This window comes from Podarcis liolepis (assembly GCF_965112155.1).
Source record: "Podarcis liolepis genome assembly, chromosome: 4".
Lineage (NCBI taxonomy): Eukaryota > Metazoa > Chordata > Lepidosauria > Squamata > Lacertidae > Podarcis > Podarcis liolepis.
In genome coordinates this window covers 51,345,692-51,365,440 of record NC_139558.1, presented here as the reverse complement: position 1 = coordinate 51,365,440, position 19,749 = coordinate 51,345,692, and the positions used below count along the sequence as shown (strand labels likewise).

At 44.1% G+C, this 19,749-nt stretch overlaps 1 protein-coding gene across 3 annotated transcripts in view; it reads left to right on the top strand.

Annotated features, from left to right (window-relative positions):
- The first annotated feature begins 736 nt into the window (after nucleotides 1-736).
- The window catches only part of ABCG1 (ATP binding cassette subfamily G member 1), a 49,950-nt gene continuing 30,937 nt past the window's right edge, over nucleotides 737-19,749 (top strand). The window contains exons 1-2 of one of the 3 annotated variants that reach the window (XM_083500513.1): nucleotides 737-1,016; nucleotides 3,993-4,236. In XM_083500513.1, the coding sequence (XP_083356639.1) occupies nucleotides 975-1,016; nucleotides 3,993-4,236 (286 nt within the window). In that variant the 5' untranslated portion in view covers nucleotides 737-974. Of the gene's footprint in view, nucleotides 1,017-1,477; nucleotides 1,746-3,992; nucleotides 4,237-19,749 lie in introns of those variants that run through there. The other 2 variants (XM_083500514.1, XR_014525465.1) reach the window with 2 other exon arrangements.

Sequence of the window (19,749 nt, the reverse complement as noted above, 5' to 3'; positions counted from 1 at the left end):
CCAGTCCATCCCAGTCACAAGGTGTGAAATGGGGAGTAGGGACAAGCTTCTTCCTGTGAATGCATTCAGAAGATGTAGGGCTGCTTCTTTATATTTAACGAAGCATGGCATGATAGGAAAGTGTGCTTCTGAGCATCTGCAAAGTGCCCTTTAGTACTGGGTAACCGCAGCTGGAGACGGTAACGCTGAGGGGATAGAGAGCAGAAATCTCTTTGAGCCCCAGCACCCTTTCTTCTGGAATCTAAGCCCCAGCAGCAGAGAGAGCTTCCTTGCTCCATTAGACTTGACATCAGGAAGAACTTTCTGACAGTAGGAGCTGTTCCAACAGTGCAGTGGACTCCCTTGGGAGGTTCTGGACTCTCCTTCCTTGGAGGTTTTTAAGCAGAAGTTGCATGGCCATCTGTCTTGGATACTTTCCCTGAGAATCCTGCATTGCAGGGGGTTGGACTAGATGGCCCTTGAGGGTCCCTTGCCACTCTCTAATTCTATTATCCTTCTGTCCACCCCAAGTGCCCGTGTATCTCTGGTCTGGAAATGGCAGTCAAGGAAGTAGGGGGGCACCAGAAGCGCGTCAGGGCCCCGGCAACCCCACGCAACGCCGCTCAGGGCAGGAGGAAAACAAGAGCACGTTTACGGGCAAGAGACAAGTCACGCCCCCGGCGGCCCCTCAGCCAATCGGGAACGAGGGAGAGCCGAGGGAGCGCCAGTGGGACGCCGAGAGAGGGCAGGCTAAGTAAACAAGCAGCCGGTACCCAGAGAGGCCCCGCCTCCTCTCTCTCTCTTTCGTGCTTCCCTCCTTTCTTTTAGGTGCTGCTTCCAGTCGATTTTGCCCCAGCCGCGACGCCTCGCTCTCAGGCTGCTGCAGTTGCTCTGGATCTCCTCCTCTCTTCTTGTTTTTTGCGGTTTGTTTTGTGTGTGCTTCTCCTCCTGCTGCTGATCTTTTCTCCTGCGCTGGTTGCAGCCTCCGGGGGCACATGGCATGCCTGATGGCCGCTTTCTCAGTGGGCACCGCTTTGGTAAGTTGGGCGCCCCTTTGCTTCCGTAGGATTGGGACAAGCACAGCTGCGCAGAGCGATCTTGACCCTGCGCCCCTTCCCCGGCCATGACAGGACCCTTGACTTGCTTGCATATACCATCTGCTCTGAATGACCCATGGACAAGACGGGGAGAGTCGTGTGTGTGTGTGTGTGTGTGTGTGAAGGCAAGGAGGTGGAATCGGAGAACCTGAGCTTAGTATGCGACTTTGAAGGGACAGCACCCCCCCCCCCAAATCCCCCATACTCGAACTGTTACAGTATGTCTGTCTTTGACGTCGCTCTCGCCTTGGGGGCTGGTGGCTTGCTCTATGTGTTGTTGTGTTGAAAACAAACGAAACGGGGGCCAAGAGCAACCCATTATCTAGATCAAACGTAGCCCAGCTGTTGGCCGGCTAGAAACGCTCAAAGAGCGAAGGAGATAATACCCAGCGGGTCAAAAGCGACGAGTTAATTCATCACAGCTAGAGCGGAGGGGGCGGGGGGACGACGAGGAGGAGGAGGGACACTTCTGCAAAAGTGACCCAGAGCCGGCGCTAAAGCTGGGTCAGTGGTTGCCTCTTTTAATCGGAGCTTTGCTGGGGTGGATCAACCCTCGCTTTAATTAGTTGCGTGTTGATCCACCGAATGGGAAGGAAAAGGGGACCTGGAGTTTGGTTTCTCAGGAATTAACCAATCTTGATTGGCAGCTTCAGCATTTCCTTTGCTTTGGTAAGAAATCTCTCTGTTGTTTTATTTCTTTCCGTTTCGAATGGATGCCTCTGGTGGGGTTTATTTCTATATTTATAGACAGTTGACCTGCGGAGGTTGTTTTTTTGTATAGCGTGGCAACTTACTTGTATGCATCTTTCGCCGCAAGCTTCAGTGACAATTTCTCTTCCCTTTGGGGGCTGTTAGTTGCTGTGGCTTCAATGTTGTCATCTTGCAGGTACAGGCTGGTTAGAACTGCGGGGTTTATTTTGTTTTTGTCATGTACATCATTCTGGATTTGAAGTCATCTGGGTTTGACCGAAAGTTACCTCTCTGCCGCGAGCTTATAAAAAAAGATGGAGCTGGAGGAGGGGAGGGGGGAAATGAGATGGGTTTTCTGAGCATGCTCAGACTTTTCGCGACTGCATCCTATGATTTGGAAACAGATTTACTGAGGCGCAGATAACCTTTCCAGCTCATTATATAATGGATTTTGTGTAAACTTGGAGCCAAATAGTGGGGTTTCTCAAAAGTAAGTTTCATGGGTGAAGGATGCAAGTTGTCCCCCCCCCCCCGTCAGTGTCCTTCTCTTTTTGCAAGGGAACGCAACAAATTTATTTCTCAGCTTCTGGTTGTGTAACATGATGTAATTAAAAATCTTCAAAAGTGAAATGGGAATGTAGAACCCCACAGGAAAATGATGCAGCTTTACAGCAGAGGAAATAGGTTACATAAACTGGATTTCAGAACCTAAGTCTGCTGCAAGGCATCTGTACTAGACATACATTATTTGTAATTTGTTGTAAATATTAAGTGTTATAAAATATTAAGTGACTTGGCTCATTCAGAAAGAGAAGCATATCTGAGATTGAGGTATTTGTTTTCCTCTATGCATTTCTGCTCTCCACTAAATTATAAACTAGGACAGTCTTGAATCTTACCGGGATAAGATCAACTATTATTTCAAATCATTTGATGCCATTTCTCATCTTACCAAATTCCAAAAAAGTTGGCAGTGGTGGGAAGATGTTTGCTCGCAGGAAATAATCCCCACAGGAAGAATCCCTGAGTCAACGTCATCAGCTGACATTTTTAAATCTCAGGTCTGGTGTTTATCTTGCCTACTGGGAGACCTCGGGGTCTCAAATTTTGGTGGTGCCCTGTGCCTTCCATTCTACATCATAGTTGCATTACCCCCCAAAGCTCAACACCCTGTGTGACTGAACTGCTTGCGCTCCCCTAAATCTGCCTCTGTCTTGGGCCCCATGCATCTCTTTTTGTACCACAATGCCTGATGGACAAGTAAACAAGAGAAAATATCAAAAGTGTCTTGAGTGTGTGAATCCTCAATACTTTTAAAGCAAGTCTCTTGAAATCAGGGCTTGGACCTTGAGAGTGAATGGAGCCCTATCCAGCTAACCTCAGCCAGCCACCATCTGCCTGCTTTCTTACATACATCAGTCCAGGGGATAGTACAAGCTGTTTGCGTCTTCCTCCTTAGTCTCAGTGTTGCCATTGTAGAACATAGTAGAGAGGAGGATGGGAGAGAACGATAATCAACTGTCTCTGTGTCATCCTCTCTGGCTCCTTGTCTTCTGCACTACCAGTTCCAGTGGTCATCTCTCACCATCTCTTGCAGCTACACCATGCAGAGTATTCAAACACTATGGCACCCAATTTTTTGCATCGTTCTGCAAAGTCCATGCCTTTTAAAGCCAATTGCAGGAGTAGCACTAGGTGGATTTCCTTGCCAGATCTACTACCTTTGCCCCACCAGCTGGCACTGTGTGCTTTACTTGTTGATGTTTGTCCACACAAATGTAGCACAGGAATCCCCTGGGCTGCTTGGGAAGAGGAAGAACATGTTGTGTGAGCCACTTCTTATAGCATAGCTTCTTGGGGGCGGGGGGAGTGGTTAATGTAGTCATTGTTGGGTTGTCCTAGTCAAATATTGGAGTGTGAACATTTCTCCCTATATGTTGTTTTATCATGCAATTGTGTAGATCAGCCTCTTCTAGCCTGGTGCCTTCTAGATGTTTTGGACTACAACTCCCATCAGCCCCAGCTAGCATGTGCTGATGGGAGTTGTAGTTCAAAACATCTGGAGGGCGGAAGGTTGTGAAGCCTGGTGAAGATGTAACATGAACAGAGCTGAACCTAGGCTTGTTTCTTCTTCTTCTTCTTCTTCTTTGACATTACAGTTGGAACAAATGACTAGCAGATGCATTTTCCTGTGTGGAAACTATTTTCTCCCTTCTTGTATTCCAGAATGCCAGCAATTCTGCATCTGCTATGCCTGAACCAAAGTCTGTATGCGTTTCAGTAGATGAAGTGGTCTCCAATGGAACCGACACCCAAGAAGTCCACCTACTCAATGGCCATTTAAAAAAGGTGGACAATGCATTGACAGAAGCCCATCGCTTCTCCTACCTTCCGCGGAGACCGGCTGTGAACATTGAGTTTAAAGAACTCTCTTACTCGATCCAAGAAGGACCATGGTGGAGGAAGAAGGGTAAGTCTGTGAGAAAATTTCCTGTTCTGTTCTTGTTGGAAGGGAAGCAAGTGTTCTCATCTTGACATGGCCCTGAAGGGGAACAATGGAAATTAGATGATAGCAAAGGCAGTCAGTGATATGTCCTGAAGTTAAAGATTTCTATTTTTGTCTTGCTGAGGCATTGCGATAATCTTCTGCTGTAGTCATGCTTGCTTTCTTGTTTGTCTACATGGACTTAATGTATACTAAATATAAATGATTTTTTTAAAAGGACTAATGGGCAAGTTGTGCCCCTCTTCTTGGTTGTCAGTCTGACAACCACTGCCCCCAGTGTCTTGCTGAATATTGGGTTCAGTTTCTAGAGGAGCTAAGCTCATTGTCCACCTTTGGTGGTGAATCTTGCCAATAGAGAAGTCATTATGCATTGGATTCCTTTGGTTAGTTGTGAAAGTGTGCTTGAAGAAGGAGAAACAAGAAGACAAAGGAAATTGCTCAATCAGATGGCTCAATAAATTGGGATGGATCCTTTGATAAAGGATGGATTGAATTTAGATGCTCACCACTTCCAAATAAGTTCTTGTTCATAGAATCTTAAGAGTTGGAAGGGATCCAAGGGTCATCTAGTCCAACCCCTTGCAATGCAGGAATTTCAGCTAAAGCATCCATGACAGATGGCCATCTAACCTTTGGTTAAAAACCTCCAAGGAAGGAGGTGTCTTAGCAGAGCCTGCCCTATCATCATCACCACCACTACCATCACATTTATTTATACTTCACTAGGAAGTTCCATGGTGGGTTACAACAATTTACAATTCAGTATTAAAAACAGTTAAAACTAAATTACAATTTTAGGAACAGGGTGGCTACTGAACAGAAACGTCTCAAGTGGCAAAGATCAGGGTAAAAAGGTGCGTCTTCAGTCACTATTGAGTAGGTGGTCAGAGCCAGGTGGGCAATTTAGGGGCTGCCTTGGAGAATGCTCCCTCCCAAGCCACTTCCATGAACTTCTGAGGACAGCAGAACTACTCAGAGATTCCCTGCTCTGCTGCTCTTAACACCCAATAGGTACTGTAGGAAAGGAGGCAGCCTCTCAGAAATTTGGGGCCCAAGTCACTTTAGGGCTTTAAACACTAGTGTGAGCATCTTTTAATTGGGCCCAGAAACAAACTGGCAGCCACTGTAGCTGTTTTATATGAGTGCTATATGCAGGGTTATATGAGTGCTAAAGGCAACCCCAGCTAATAATCTGGCCACTGCATTTTTGACCAGTTGAAGTTTTTGAGTCAACAAGGGCAACTCCATGTGTTGAGCACATTGCAGTGATCTAAACTGGAAGCTGACAGAGCATGGAGGTACCATGGCACATTTGTACACATTAGGCAGAGACAGCTGTCTTAGGCACCAGAAGCTCAGGAAAGCAAGTAATGGTGAGATGTTGGAGGTATTGAAGCTGGCCAAGCCAACTGTTTGCCTTCATGTGTGTTGGAGGGTGCTATCTCTTCGTGAGTGATTCATCTGTTAGTCCAGTTGGCAGGGGAAGGGGGATGCCATCTTGCTTGCTTTGAACAGCAAAATGCCTTACTGATCTGTAGTTCCAACAATGTGAAATGTGTGATGTTGTTTTAAAGGAATAAATATGCATCTTAGATAGCATAACACTCCTTGGCCTTCAGTGTGTTTCTATGCCCAAACTGCTTACTCATGAATAAATCTAATGAAGTCAAGGGCAAACATATATTGGTTCTCTTGGTTGTCTGCAGTGTGCTGATTCACTGCAAAGCCTTTATGTTCAGCACATGCAATAGGTGCTCATGTCTCCAAATTCAAGCCAAACATGTCAAACATGAGACTTTTCTTGGATCAAATGAGACCCCTGTGTTTGTTTCAAGTTCCTTTCTCAATAAAGGAATCAAGAAAACCTAAACATCACAGGGTTTACATAGTTCCTAGCTGTGTGGATGGATTTATTGCTCTATAGCGGTGTGGCAGGATGAAGTGCAAAATGAACCACAGTGGTCTGACTCTGTATAAGGCAACTTTCTATGTTCCTAAGTTCATTTCATGTGCTTTTACTGGTGGAGGACCATTCTTTATTACATTTTAAACACTGTCATCAGAAAAACTCGAATGAATCTGATTCATAATTTTGGGGGAAGATTTCATTTTATTGTATCTTTTTATATATAAAATGGCTAGTGTTCATATCTGCTGAAATGATAAAATTGGGGGCAACTTGTACTTAAATGTGAGGGGAAACAAAGGCTCACAGATGAGTATGATAAATAAAACAGCTGTCTCCCAACCGGAAATGGGTCTCGTGAACCAAGGAGGAAAAAAAGAAATAGTATCAGGGCCCAACTGTGAATGACTGAGTGCTACTACTAGTTATATAACCTAACCGAATGTGTTTATTGCTGTGACAAACAAACAGACCCCAGAAATGAAAAGTTGTAAGTCATAAGGCTTAGCTGTGCTATTTCAGAAATAAAATATAAATATTTTGCTCATTACTTGCCATGTTTCTTTGAATGGAATCAGCTATGATCTGCATTAGGGCCTGATAACCTATAGAAATGTTACATTTGTCTATAACTGCTGCACTTTAAGTATTGTTTAAATATCATCTAATAATGTCACATTTGTGAAGATTTGTTTTAAGAAGAAGGTTGTTGCAGTCTATAAAACAGCCCAAACCCCCAATAAACTAGTAATGTCTTCTTAATTTGGGGACTTCGCAGTTCTACGGAGGTGTCTGACAAAGCTTCTAGTGAAAGATCAACAGGACTTCTAATCGGGCTTTAACACCCGGAAGGCACTCAGGGACAGGGAGTTCTTATCAAAGTTGCCCAGAGCACTTTTTTTCTTTCTTACTATGACCAAGTTTATGAAGAAAACTTTTTCAGACTATTGGAAAAAACCAGTGTTGATTGTTAAAAAGTCTTTTTGTGCTGACTGTGACTTTTCCTTTCTTCGGTCTATGCAAAACTAAAATCCCATCAGAAGATCAGTTCTGGCTTGGGGTAATACTGACTCAAAACACTCCCTTAATTAGAGCATGGACAGAGGAGCATTTTCTGCTTGATACATAACCTAGAACCTGTAACAATGGATATAGTAGTTTGGGCCCAGATCCAGGGTGCCCCCTCTGCATACAACAAAGATGGAGGAGCACTGTCCCATCTGTTCTGTAATTCAAGATCTGTAGTAAGTTACATGGCTTCTAACAACACTGACTTGTGCGCTAGTATTTTGTCAACACAGAATGAAAAATGCTGTCAGTCAGAATGATAACATTTGGCAGATACCATTATGGTTTTCTGCAAGCACCAACAGCAGAATAAGTCAAATATACACTTAGTTTGAAGTCTTGTTTTCTTCAAGTGATGTGTGTCCTCCATGAAAGGACTAGAGGACGTATGTGGGATTCCCAGCAGCAAATACTTCCGAAGAGAAAATTACCCGAGAGAGAAATGCAGCTCTTGAGGCTGGTGTCACATGTTTTAATGAAGTAATTACAGTTCCACATGGGATTGTCTTCTATTGTCTAAACTGGCATGACTGCAGGTTGCCAATTGTGTTACCTTTGACTTGATCTATTTTAGATGTGTAATTACCAATGTTTGTTTGAATGTGCACAGAAAATTCTGCCCTTGATTCATCAACTGCTAGTTTGTGGGAAAATAAAAGTAGAAATTCTTCTAGTTTGTTTTAAGTACTGTTCCCCGCCCCCTTTTCCACACACAGCTAGTTAAGAGAAACTCAGCATGCTGGATGAATTGTTTAGTGAGTCCAGACCCTCCAAGTGTCCCTATTTTCCAGGGATGTCCCTGATTTAGTGAGGCTGTCCTGGTTTTTCATTTGATCGTGGATTCTCCCTCTTTTACTTAGGATGTCCCTGTTTTCATTGGAGAAATGTTGGAGCCCTACTCATTGCCACCCCATCACCGCACTTACCTGACCTGGGGGTTCTGGATTGTGGGCTCTACTAGTCAAAACAGGAACATCAGTGATCGCCCTCTCACACCAGAAACAAACCAGGACTGCTCCAAGAATACACACGTGGCAAAAAGGAGCACTTGGCCCTGGCGAGCCACTCCCTTACCCACTTGTGACTGGCCAAGTGGATAGCCAGCTGATCAGGGGTTTTTTAAAAAAACAAAATTGATTCCCCCCCCCTTCACTTCTTACTTCCCTCTGTGGCCCCCTAGCCTCAAGCTGTTGCCCTCCCATTAATGCAATTTTCACCTGTCACCCCCTTGGGGGCCCCCGGTTGGAAAACGCTGCTCTAAACTACTTCAAATATGAAGCTAGATACCCAAATGAATATTTAATGTCCAAGCTTCACGTTTTGAAAAATAGCTGTTTTCTTAAAATCTGATTTGCATTGAGAGAGAAAATATATGACCATATACTATATATTTGCACCTACCCTGCTCAATTTTTTGCCAGAGGATGGGACGGATTTCTTTATTTATTACAGATTTCTCGGAAAGAAGTGCATTGATACAAACTAGTTCTTGAATTTCAGAATGCATTGTCTTCCTGTCAACTGCAGTACATTTTTAACTGCCCGAATCTAGACAGGAAATTTAATTTAGGAGTTTTCCACATAAAGCTTTTATTGGCACATAAAAAAAATAGAAACTGGATTTGTTGAGGCTATATAGCCAGGTCACATAGAAATATCACATAAAATGAATCAATAGCCAGCTTCTCTTGCTGTTAAAAAACAAAAGACAAGTGACTGTCCCTTCGCACAGAAGGGGTATGGACAGAAGACGAAAAGCTGCAGCTACAGTTAGAGGGGGCATTGTGCAGTGTGTTTCAAATTAAGTTCTTTGTGAAGATGATAACTTACATTTATTAAGTCACAAGCTGGATGAAGGGTGGTATATAAATTAAATAAAGAAATAATGAAGTGTGATGCTGGAAGCTCTGAACATATTAATTTCTGCCTCAAGTTAAAGTGCTGGCCATGATTCAGGTTCCATGAGAGACTGATGGAACTCAAAGAAGGAGGACGTGCCCCATCAGGTTCATTTTTAGCATATTCTGTGAACAGATGTGAAGAGTGCTAAAGAGATGAGCTGTATTTGTTCTTACATAGCTCTGTGCGTATATTGACATCACTGCATGTGCACCAGAATTACCATATTGAGATTAAGATGGGGTTGTTGTTTTTTAGTTAAGAACTAACTCTAGTTTGTGTCTGTGTCTGCAAGATTTCTAATGGCACTTTAGTTGTTCCTTAGTTACATGTAATGGAGCAAACATTGAAACATAATGTAATGCCTGACAACTCATGCAGTGAAAAGGATGAACACAGGCAACTTTTATCATCAAAATATAACTTATAATGGTGTCTACGACCATTCAGTAAGGTAGTTTGCAGTGTCCTGCTGTGTGATGAGGAAACCTTGACCACTTTACTCTGACCACATATTTATGATCATGTGTGGACATGTAGTGAAATTCTCTGTACTACTTGGCAGGATATTCCAGACTTAATGGAAAACTACATTTGGTAAATCGTTCCTACTCAAAACCATAAGGTCTGTTCTACCAGGAAGTTGTCATTTGTAAGCCCCCTTAAAGGGAATGAGAGCAGGATAACACAACATTTTAATAGGGCTTGCGCCAAATAACTTCTTGAATGATTTTTACATTTCCTAGACCAAACATGGCAATTCTGCTCTCTTCTGTCAGAGGAATAGTATGTCTCTGGTAACTTCAGTTGGGGTCATAAATACTTTTCTTATCTTGTTCCATTAACTTGCTTTCCCATAAGCAGAGGACTAGAATAACACCAGCCTTTGGCAAGAAAATACCTGTTGCCGCCTTGCTACCAGCATGTACATAATATGCTCATCCAGAAGTTCAACAAGGAAGCCTACTACTGTATAGGCTTAACAGTTGATACTGTGATGAATATGTCTTTGTATCCTTGGTTCTGACTCCATCCTCTGCCACCCAGTCATCTATAAGAAATATGTGTTCCCACATGCAGTCTTGTGGAGGGCAGGGAGTGACATCCATGTCTTTCTGGCTTGATGATTTGAGACATCTTAACAAAAGCAAACCACATCCCTGTATCTATCTTCATATAGGATGCAAAACCAGGGTGACATAAGACACATATGATGGCATTGCTGAAAAAGTCCCTCCAGTAATAATAATTCAAAGGAGATCATGAATCCCTTATTCCCATTCAGTTCAAGAAGTGCTTTGCTTTTGTATAAGTGAATACAGAAGTCTTATTCATCCTGTGGTACCTAATTTCAGCTTTATTGATGTGTTTGGGGTGAATGTGTGTAACCTTAAAGTGGGGTGAGGACATGGAGGTGCATTAGTTGCAAAAGAGGCTCAGTCAAGTAGGTGGAATACACCATTAAAGAATCCAGCATAAGCATGCTCATTGTGGCACGGGGCCAACTTCCCCCTAATGTACCTTGATTTGAAAAGGAAAGCCTGAAAAGGAATCTATTGCTTTCATTATTAATGAAATGGCTGGTACTGTAGATCCATCCATTTGACAGGCCATTTCCACCAGAGGTTTAGTTTTCTAAAGGAAGTTCCACTTCAAGATGACTTCAGGGATAGACCGTCTGCTTCGCGTGCAGAAGACCCCATGTTCAATTCCTGCCATCTTCAGGGAGGGCTGGGGAATGTTCAATGTCCAAAACTCTGGAGAGCAGCTTTTGGTTGGTGTAAACAATACTGAGCAAGATGGACCAGTGACCTGACTCTGCATAAAGCAGCTTCCTCTGTTCCTTCCTGAGTCCTCAAGATTTAAAGTGGCAATTGGAGATGGGGTGAATTGTGAGTCGTTCAAGATGAAGGAATCCCTTCCTGATCATTGGTTTGTGTCTCGCTGAGAAGGAATATTGAATTTAACTTTCATCATATTGCAATATAATCATATATTTTAAGCATATTTTAAATTATTTCCTCGCAAAAGTTCAGTCTCACAACTATATCATTCCTAGAGGATTTAAATTCTGCTTTTCAATAGTAGTGTAACTGTCACAGGGAGCAGCTGAAGACTGAGATAAATAGGCAGAACTGGCACAGGATGTGCTCGGGTTTATCTTGTTCCACGCACCACCATTCTGTCTAGCGGCCCTAGGGGCCCATTTTCCAAAACGTTGAAGCCGCAGACAAATTCACTGTCTTGTATTGCTTATACTGATGCAATAATCAGTTTAATATTTATTAGGATAGTGTATAGTGGTGCTTTCACAAAAGAAAAATTCTCTGTTGCTGAGATACATATTCTTATACAGTATGTTTCTTTTGATTTGGTTTTACTTAACACCCCTCATTATCTTTCTTGCATATTTAACAATATGCCTTTTGGATTGTGTGATAGTGTTAATACAGAAAAGTAATAAAACCATGATAAAACCACCATAATTTGTTTGATATTTCAATGGAGGCAGAGGAATGAGAATTGAGTTTATATGTGGAAGAAAAAGATTTAAATCCCTATTACCTGTGTTGGTTAGCCTACAACTGGGAGGCAGATAGTGATGTTCCCTGAGAACACTGTAGTGGTGATGGTTGTAATGAGGCAACGAGTTTTAGGGCATTTTATACAAGGATGCTAACTATGCAGGTATTGGTTCATGACTTGACCACAAATTAATCATGGATTTCTGAGGAGAGTACCATTTTTGTACACATTTCCAAACATGTTCACACATTACATTTTTAGGCCTGGGTTATGCCTGTAAAATCTCAGATATTCACCTCACAACAGAATGTCTGAACCAGTCTTATTTGGTGGTTGATAGAATGCTTCTAGTACAATCCACTGGAATGTTTCGTATGCATTCAGCCCCACTGAAATGACAATACTTAACTTTTCCCTCCTTCAATACAGCAACCTCTGAGAAGATGATTCTGAAACATTCTTCTCTTGTTTTTGTTTATATTAGTAGGAAGTACATAGAGATCCAGAATTGGCCTCCACAGTCACCTATGGACACACTGTTAAGATCATATTCATAGAAGACAATCTTACTCAGCTATGAGTGATTGCAAAAGAAGACGACATATAGATAAAAATATAAATTCAATCACATTTAATCAAAACTTGCTCCCTATCGGATATGAAGGAGCACAAATTTTGGCTGGCCACCAAACTGTTAAAACCTTCCCAAAATCAATGTTTGAAATTAATGCCATCAGGTAATTTACATCTTGCGTCTTAGCTAAAATATCTTAAAACCTGAAAACAGTGTTTAAAAACAGTTGGGGAAAGCAGACTTCACAATGGAGTTGTTGACAAAATCCAGTTTAAACTCACCCGGTTTTTCTGTGTGGTGTTTTGTTTGGTTTAGAGGTACTGTTACAAATTCATTCTGACACATTCATTGAAACAAGTACATATTTTGTTCTGCAAGAATCTATACCCTGAGCCTTTTAAAGATGCAAATGATCAAAAATAGGATTTGCTCTAAATTATTTGCTGATCCTGGTTAGAGGAGTCAAGAAAAGCCTGTCCTTATCATAGCAGGTGCATTGCAGCAGAGGCGCCGCATGAGCCAGCTCTCTCTCACTCATGCTCGGTTACTGTCGGTCAATGCACGATAGTAACCTCGGATTGTGATGCTTGAGCAGCGAGGAAGCAGATGTTGGATTGGCTGCACTGTGGCTGTTGCTAAGATGAGAAAGAAAAAGAATGGGGAATATTAAGGACCGAAATCATTGCTGGGGGAAAGATGCAGAGTTCTATTCTGTAAAAAGCATGTGAATTACGTAATCCACAAGTCACCTTGGAGCCTGCGTTTTCAAACACAGCAGAAGTATTCGTGTCGTATACCCCCATTTTAAAAAGGGAAATAAGCAGCTAGTCTGAACTAACTGCAGGAAGTAGAAACCCAGTACAGAGACACAATTTTAAAGCCACCCTTTCTGAATGGCACTTGATTAGTTTAATTGTTTTTTCTTCTTATTGTTCCAGCAAAAACCACATAGATGCACCTTGTCTAAGAAAATTATTTTTCTTTGGTAAAAGGGGCACATGGTATTTTTAGCACCTGACCTGTAAAAACTGTGAGTCAGTGACTTAATTGGACATCATGCTCTATCAGGGAGAGATGGAACGAGGGCTATTTCACAGGTGCCTGCTCAGGTGCATTTCAGGCATGTGCAAATAGACACATTGTGCTACATGGGTTTGTGGGTTTGAACCCTACATTGGACAAAAGATTCCTGAATTGCAGGGGGTTGGACTAGATGATCCTACGGGTCCCTTTCAACTTCACAATACTGTAACAATGGTACCTCGGGTTACATAAGCTTCAGGTTACATACGCTTCAGGTCACAGACTCTGCTAACCCAGAAATAGTGCTTCAGGTTAAGAACTTTGCTTCAGGGTGAGAACAGAAATCGTGCTCCGGCAGCTCAGCAGCAGCAGGAGGCCCCATTAGCTAAATTGGTGCTTCAGGTTAAGAACAGTTTCATGTTAAGTACGGACCTCTGGAACGAATTAAGTACTTAACCTGAGGTACCACTGCATTCTATTCTATTCTATTATTCTATAGTTGCCTCAAAGTATGAGGACCTCCTTCACCTAGCCCTACTCCTGAAGATAAGACTTTACATAGGCCCTGCCATGATCTTGAGCAAACTTTTTCAGCAGGAGGCTGGTTCACTGTCCCTCAGACCTTGTGGGGGGCCAAACTATTTTTTTTGGGGGGGGGTAACGAATTCCTATGCCCCACAAATAACCCAGAGATGCATTTTAAATAAAAGGACACATTTTATTCATGTACAAACATGCTGATTCCCGGACCGTCTGTGGGCCGGATTTAGAAGGCGATTGGGCTGGATCTGGCCTCCAGGCCTTAGTTTGCCTACCCATGATCTTGAGTCTCCACTAATATTTAAGAAGGGGTAGGACTGCAGAGTCTCCCACAACAACCCTCAACTTCTCTCTTGCAAGTGCAGCATCTATCCTGCCCAGTCTCTTGTTCCTTGCCTTAGCTCCCCTATGGGCAGCTCTTCTGCTATTTTACTAATTGTGGCCTAGACTCTGGCTCTAGCCCTTCTGAATGAACTGCATCCCGCTTCTCCCTTCCAAGTGGGACTGATGGGGCTGGAGTTGATGGGAATGGGATGGTGGGGAAGGACTTCGCCTCCACCATGGTAGGTTTCTTAAGGACATACTTTGCATTGCCCTGGAGTGAATGAAAGCTACTCTGTGATGCAGAAGAAAGTGAAGAAAGAGGCCTGTTTCTTAGGTACACAGCAGGATTTACTGTTCCCCACTGGTCTTGCAAACTGACAAGTATTGAATAGATGTGTGTGCCTTGCAAAGCTAGTAAAAGTGTAGAAATGTAAACATGGAGGGAATCGCATCTGCCCCCCCCCCCACTCCCACCTCCCTGTTTTTTGAAGTCCCACCTACAATGGGATCTACATGCATATCTGACTGTGTGCACAGTCTCTGAACACCAGGCATAGGCAAACTTGGCCCTCCAGATGTTTTGGTACTACAACTCCCATCATCCCTGACCACTGGCCCTGTTGGCTAGGGATGATGGGAGTTGTAGTCCCAAAACATCTGGAGGGCCAAGTTTGCCTGTGCCTGCTCTAAACCCTACAAAAGGTATGACTTTAGTTGTATTTTCTCATAACCATTGGTTTGTTGCAAAATAAAAGGAAATACAAACCATACTATATACAGCCAACAAAGTGGGGGAGAGGACAGGACTTCAACCTGTCAACTAACAAAATCATCATCAAATAACGCTCCCCTCAAACAATGTCAGACTGAATGGTCCCTCATTAGTCAATTGTGGTTTGTATGGGAAATGTGCTTCTGATTTACTTTATGCAGCAAATGTAAGAATAGTTACTTTACCTGTCACATATTTGTCAGAATCTGAAAGAAATTACACATTTTAATCCCATTAAGATTTTCAGGCAAAAATCTTCATTGCAGTGAAGTATATTTTTGGCAGTACAATAAATAATTATAGTCTACTTGACCACATTTACACAAAACAACTCTCTCAATAAGCACATGTCATTGTTTGTAAGAGGAGGACTGCAAATTCCTTCTATAAAGAAACACACACCTGTAGAGACATCATGTCTGTGTTCCTTGCTGAAATGCTGGCACTTGAATCCAACCCTGGATGCTTGTGTTGTACGAATTAGCTGCAGAGTATAAACAGAGTGCAAACAAAATAAATAAGTAAATTAACGACAACAATGCCCCTCGGGTGTGCGGTGAAATACGTACGTTTTTATACTATAGCTCACAACCACTGTTGTTCATTCACAATACATTCAACTGGGGATTTAAGCTCATTTATTTCATAAATGCAGAGGAAGAAACAATTATTTTGTGTAATTCAGAAAATTATGCATCATTTTCACCTCCAGCTAATTCTTTCCTTTCCTTTTACTCAGTTATGCGAGTATAACTTAGGAACATTTAGGATTGCCCCACTCCAGAATCCAAGGAACCATTCTTTTAAATCAGAAACATTTGTTTCTAGTATTTCATAGCATTTTTTTTTCAAAAGTCCTCAATTCCTAAAATCATGGCAATAAAATTGTTGCCATTTTTGTTATAATAAAAGAGGTTCTAGTGGCAAGGACAGCAATTACTTTGTACTCAGGTTGTTGTATTTGAAAACAGCAATTGGAGGAAGAAAGTGGCAATTTAACACCTTTTGGAGCATTAGTCTTTCAGCTAGATACCAGAGGAAGCAATTGAGAAAAGTTCAAGATTGAGACTATTACAAAATCAGAACAAACAGCATCTATTGTGGTGTGTCATTACATAACTGAATGTTTATCCCTGTACACAGGTCCTATCGAAAAGCATCCACAGCAAGTTTGGTGATTTTTAAGTCCATGGCATGAAAGGAACAGATATATTTCTATTTGTGGTAAAATATAAAACACAGAGTTTGCCTGATGAGGGCAACAGCTATGACCCCTTTAACTTTCAGATCTTCAGTGTCGGATCACTAGGAATGATCTGAATCCATTTGTGTGGGTGCTTGATGTTTGTAGGAGAAATGAATAGTGCCTAGGGAAGTCACAGCTTGTGTACCAGTCAGGGTACACAAAGTCAATTCACCGTAGATGAGGCCAGATCAAGCTGCTAAAATCTAGATAGAAGCTCTCTTCTATAGAAAACATAAAACCAGGACCTTGGATAGCTCCAAATGAGCCATGCTGAGTGAAGCACAAGGAAGTGGAATATAGGTGTTGTTCTAGCACAGTGTTTCCCAACCGGTGTTCCGCGGCACACTAGTGTGCCGTGAGACACCGGCTGGTGTGCCGTGGGAGGGAGGCGGGCGAGTCGGGCGCCTAGGAGAGAACAAAACCAAGTGAGCAGCGCGCGAGAGGGAAGCGACCCGAAAAAGAAGCGCGTTCGGAGTCCGGAGGCACTTTTGGGGCTGCGTACGAAGGGAGGGGGGGCACGGACGGCGGAAGGGGGCGGGGCGCGGTTGCAGAAACCCGCCAATGCTTCCACCTCATTGGGAAAGGGAAGGGGTTGGGCCACCTAAAACTCTCTGCCGGGGCCACATCCTGCCTCCCAGCCCCCTTTCCTCCACCCACGGAGGGAGGGATGTTTTTAACACCCCCCCCCGCTCACAACCCTTTGGTAGCGTTTCTCCAATCTGAGGCGAGCGCCCGCCGACGCCCCCTTCCCCTGCTCAGTCGCGCAAAAACCGAAGTCTCCTCCCTACCCCTTATTCCCTCAAACCCCGTTTCCATAAGGGGGGGGGAATAACCCCTTCCGTCGCGCGCAAAGCCCAGCTCCCTCCGCCCTTCGCGGTCTCCTCAGCACTTCAGCCAGCCGTTTACACTCTTGGAGCCACTGGGCAAAACTCGCTCTCAGAAGCGCGCGCGCGCGGAGAGAAAGAGAGAGGGAAACAAAGTTAACTTGTGGGGAGAGAGAAAGAGCGAGCGGGAGCTAACTTGTGTCCAAAGGCAGATACAAAGTAGCCCCCCCCCGCCCCGAAGGCGACCTCTCTTGCTCTGCTCCTCTGGGGTGGGGAAACCAACTCCACCACGCGGAGCAGCCCCGAGGCGGGGAATTTCGCCCCTTCGTAATGTATGCATGTAAATGAGGCGGGCGCAAGGGGTGGGCGCGGAGAGGAACTCGCGCCTCTGAGGCCGCCGCCTCCTTCTCCTCCTCCTCCGCCCCCCCCCTCAAACCCAGGCGGCGGCGGCGGCAGGAGGCAGCAGCGGCAATAACAGAAGCAGCTGCGCTGACAACAACACGTGTTCGCTCGGGCACCATGGAATTCGAGGAGCTGGGGATTCGGGAGGAGTGCGGCGTGTTCGGGTGCATCGCCTCCGGCCTGTGGCCCACGGAGCTGGATGTGCCCCATGTGATCACGCTGGGGCTAGTGGGGCTGCAGCACAGGTAGGGGACACGGCGGTGGGGGGGGAGACGGTCTGGGGAAGCGGGGGGAGGGTGGGTTGCTTGCGAGACAGCGGAGGAGGAGGAGGCCGGCATGTCCGGGCAGCAGCAGCAACAGCAGCAGCAGCAACTCCCGGCGACGGCTCCTCCTCCGCCCGCTATCGCCGCCGCCTCAGCTGCCGCCGTCCCTCAGTCCCTCGCTCTGCTGCCTCCTCCCACCCCGGCAAGGGGAAGGGAAAAAACTTTCACTTTTGTGCGTCCCTCCCGGCGTGACGCTGCGCGCTGACGTCACGGGGCGGGGCTTTAATGGTGGTGTGCCGCGAGATTTTTTTCCGGTAAACAGGTGTGCCGTTGCCCAAAAACGTTTGGGAAACACTGTTCTAGCAGCAAGATAGTCAGCTGAAGGCTTTTATAGGTTGACACCCCTGGCAGTGTCACTGGCTTTGGCTTACTGGAGGAGCTGTTAAGGGTCCTCACCTTATTTTACAGTCTTTGACTTCTGCTAGGTTGAGGAAGAAGAGGTTCTGAAAGGAGACACCCTCTGGGTCCAAGAATAATGGCTGGACTCAGTTCTCCAACCAGAAGTGTCCTGAATAAGCTAACAAAGTTTCTCCCCACCAGAAACTGTGTTTTCGTCTCATCAGAGGCATCTACTGTACAGTGCAAGGTCCAAGAGTCAGGGTCATAAAAGGTTGCATCTAGTTCTTTGAGATCTTCAGGCTCACAGGGGAGGCCAGCAGTTTCCAGTCAAGCAACAGGACCTTGGCCAATTCCAAGGGCCCCTGCTAAAACAGTTATGAGAGATAATTGTCCCTCCAGGGAGCTGGAGCCAACTGAAGTCTTATGTAGGCTGACCAGTCCTGTAGCAAGTAGGCTCTGTCTCTCTGGAGGAGCTGACTGGCTGGTTAAAGGGCCCTCACTTTGTTTTGTAGCCTTTGATTTCTACACGGCTGGGGAGATAGAGGGACTTATCCTTGAGTTAGTGGCAGAGCCATGCCCTCTGGCTGGGGGAACTCTGAATAAGGTAATCATGGTTCTTCTCCTGAGGACATAGCCTGAACCTCATCACAAGCCTATGGAGTACACTGCAAGGTGCCTGGATTGTAATCCAAGACAGGCTGGGACTTTGCCTTTGATTATTTGGGCATGATTGTCTTGGGATAAGTTCATTTACAGGGCAAAACCATATATGAGTTCAGAGGGGTCTAGAACACGGAAGGTTTAGCCAGCTGCCTCCCATGTTGCATCAACCAGATGGATGATGTTTCTTACAGCTAGGAGACTAGAGTTCTGTTTGCTGCCTGGGGAAGAAAAGTAGAGCTTTTCCTGTTATCAAACCACTGGGCTTGAGTGAAATGGACTGAAACAGTGTATTTGTGGGAACACTCAGAAGGAACTACTTCTTGACAGAGCTCCAAAAAGTATCTACAGAGTTGCATTAAAAAATCCCCAAGTCTGCCTTGCTTATCCAAAGAAATTCATTAGTGCTTTCTATCTTTGCGAACATGTACAAATACACCACATGGAGATCATTTGGTGCAATTAATCGATCATGCAAACTAGGAAGCTGCTTTACAAATGAGAGTCAAGTAACATAATCTACCAGGACAGGACAGGCTGATTTGGAGGTGAGCCAAAAATGAATCTTCTCTCAGTTTTAACCTAAGCTAACCTGACCTAGATTTAAACATACCCCATGAGGCAGAATTTCAGTAGCCAATGTGTTCTGGGTAGAAAATGTATGACTATTGTGATTATATACTTTTAGTTGTAGAGATTTTTATTGTGTAATTCAATACCTTGCCTATGTGTGGAATTTTTGTTGTTGTTTTGTACTGGAAGTATGAAAGAACATCTGTTTCTGGAAATTATTCAGTTCTTTGTTGCCATTCAGTAAGCCCTTGTAATAACTTGAAAAGAAAGGAGCGTGGAGAGTGTAAAGGGGAAGCTGAAAGTCCTCTCTGAAAAGGATGGGAATTTGGAATAATAATTTTAATAATGGCCCTCAACCACAGTTTGATGTGTTTGGACAAAATTAATTTCTTGGATACAATTTGTCATGGACAAGATACTCATCTTAACTTGACAGACCCTTCAGAAGTTAATTGGCAACAGGTATGGGTAAAACTTC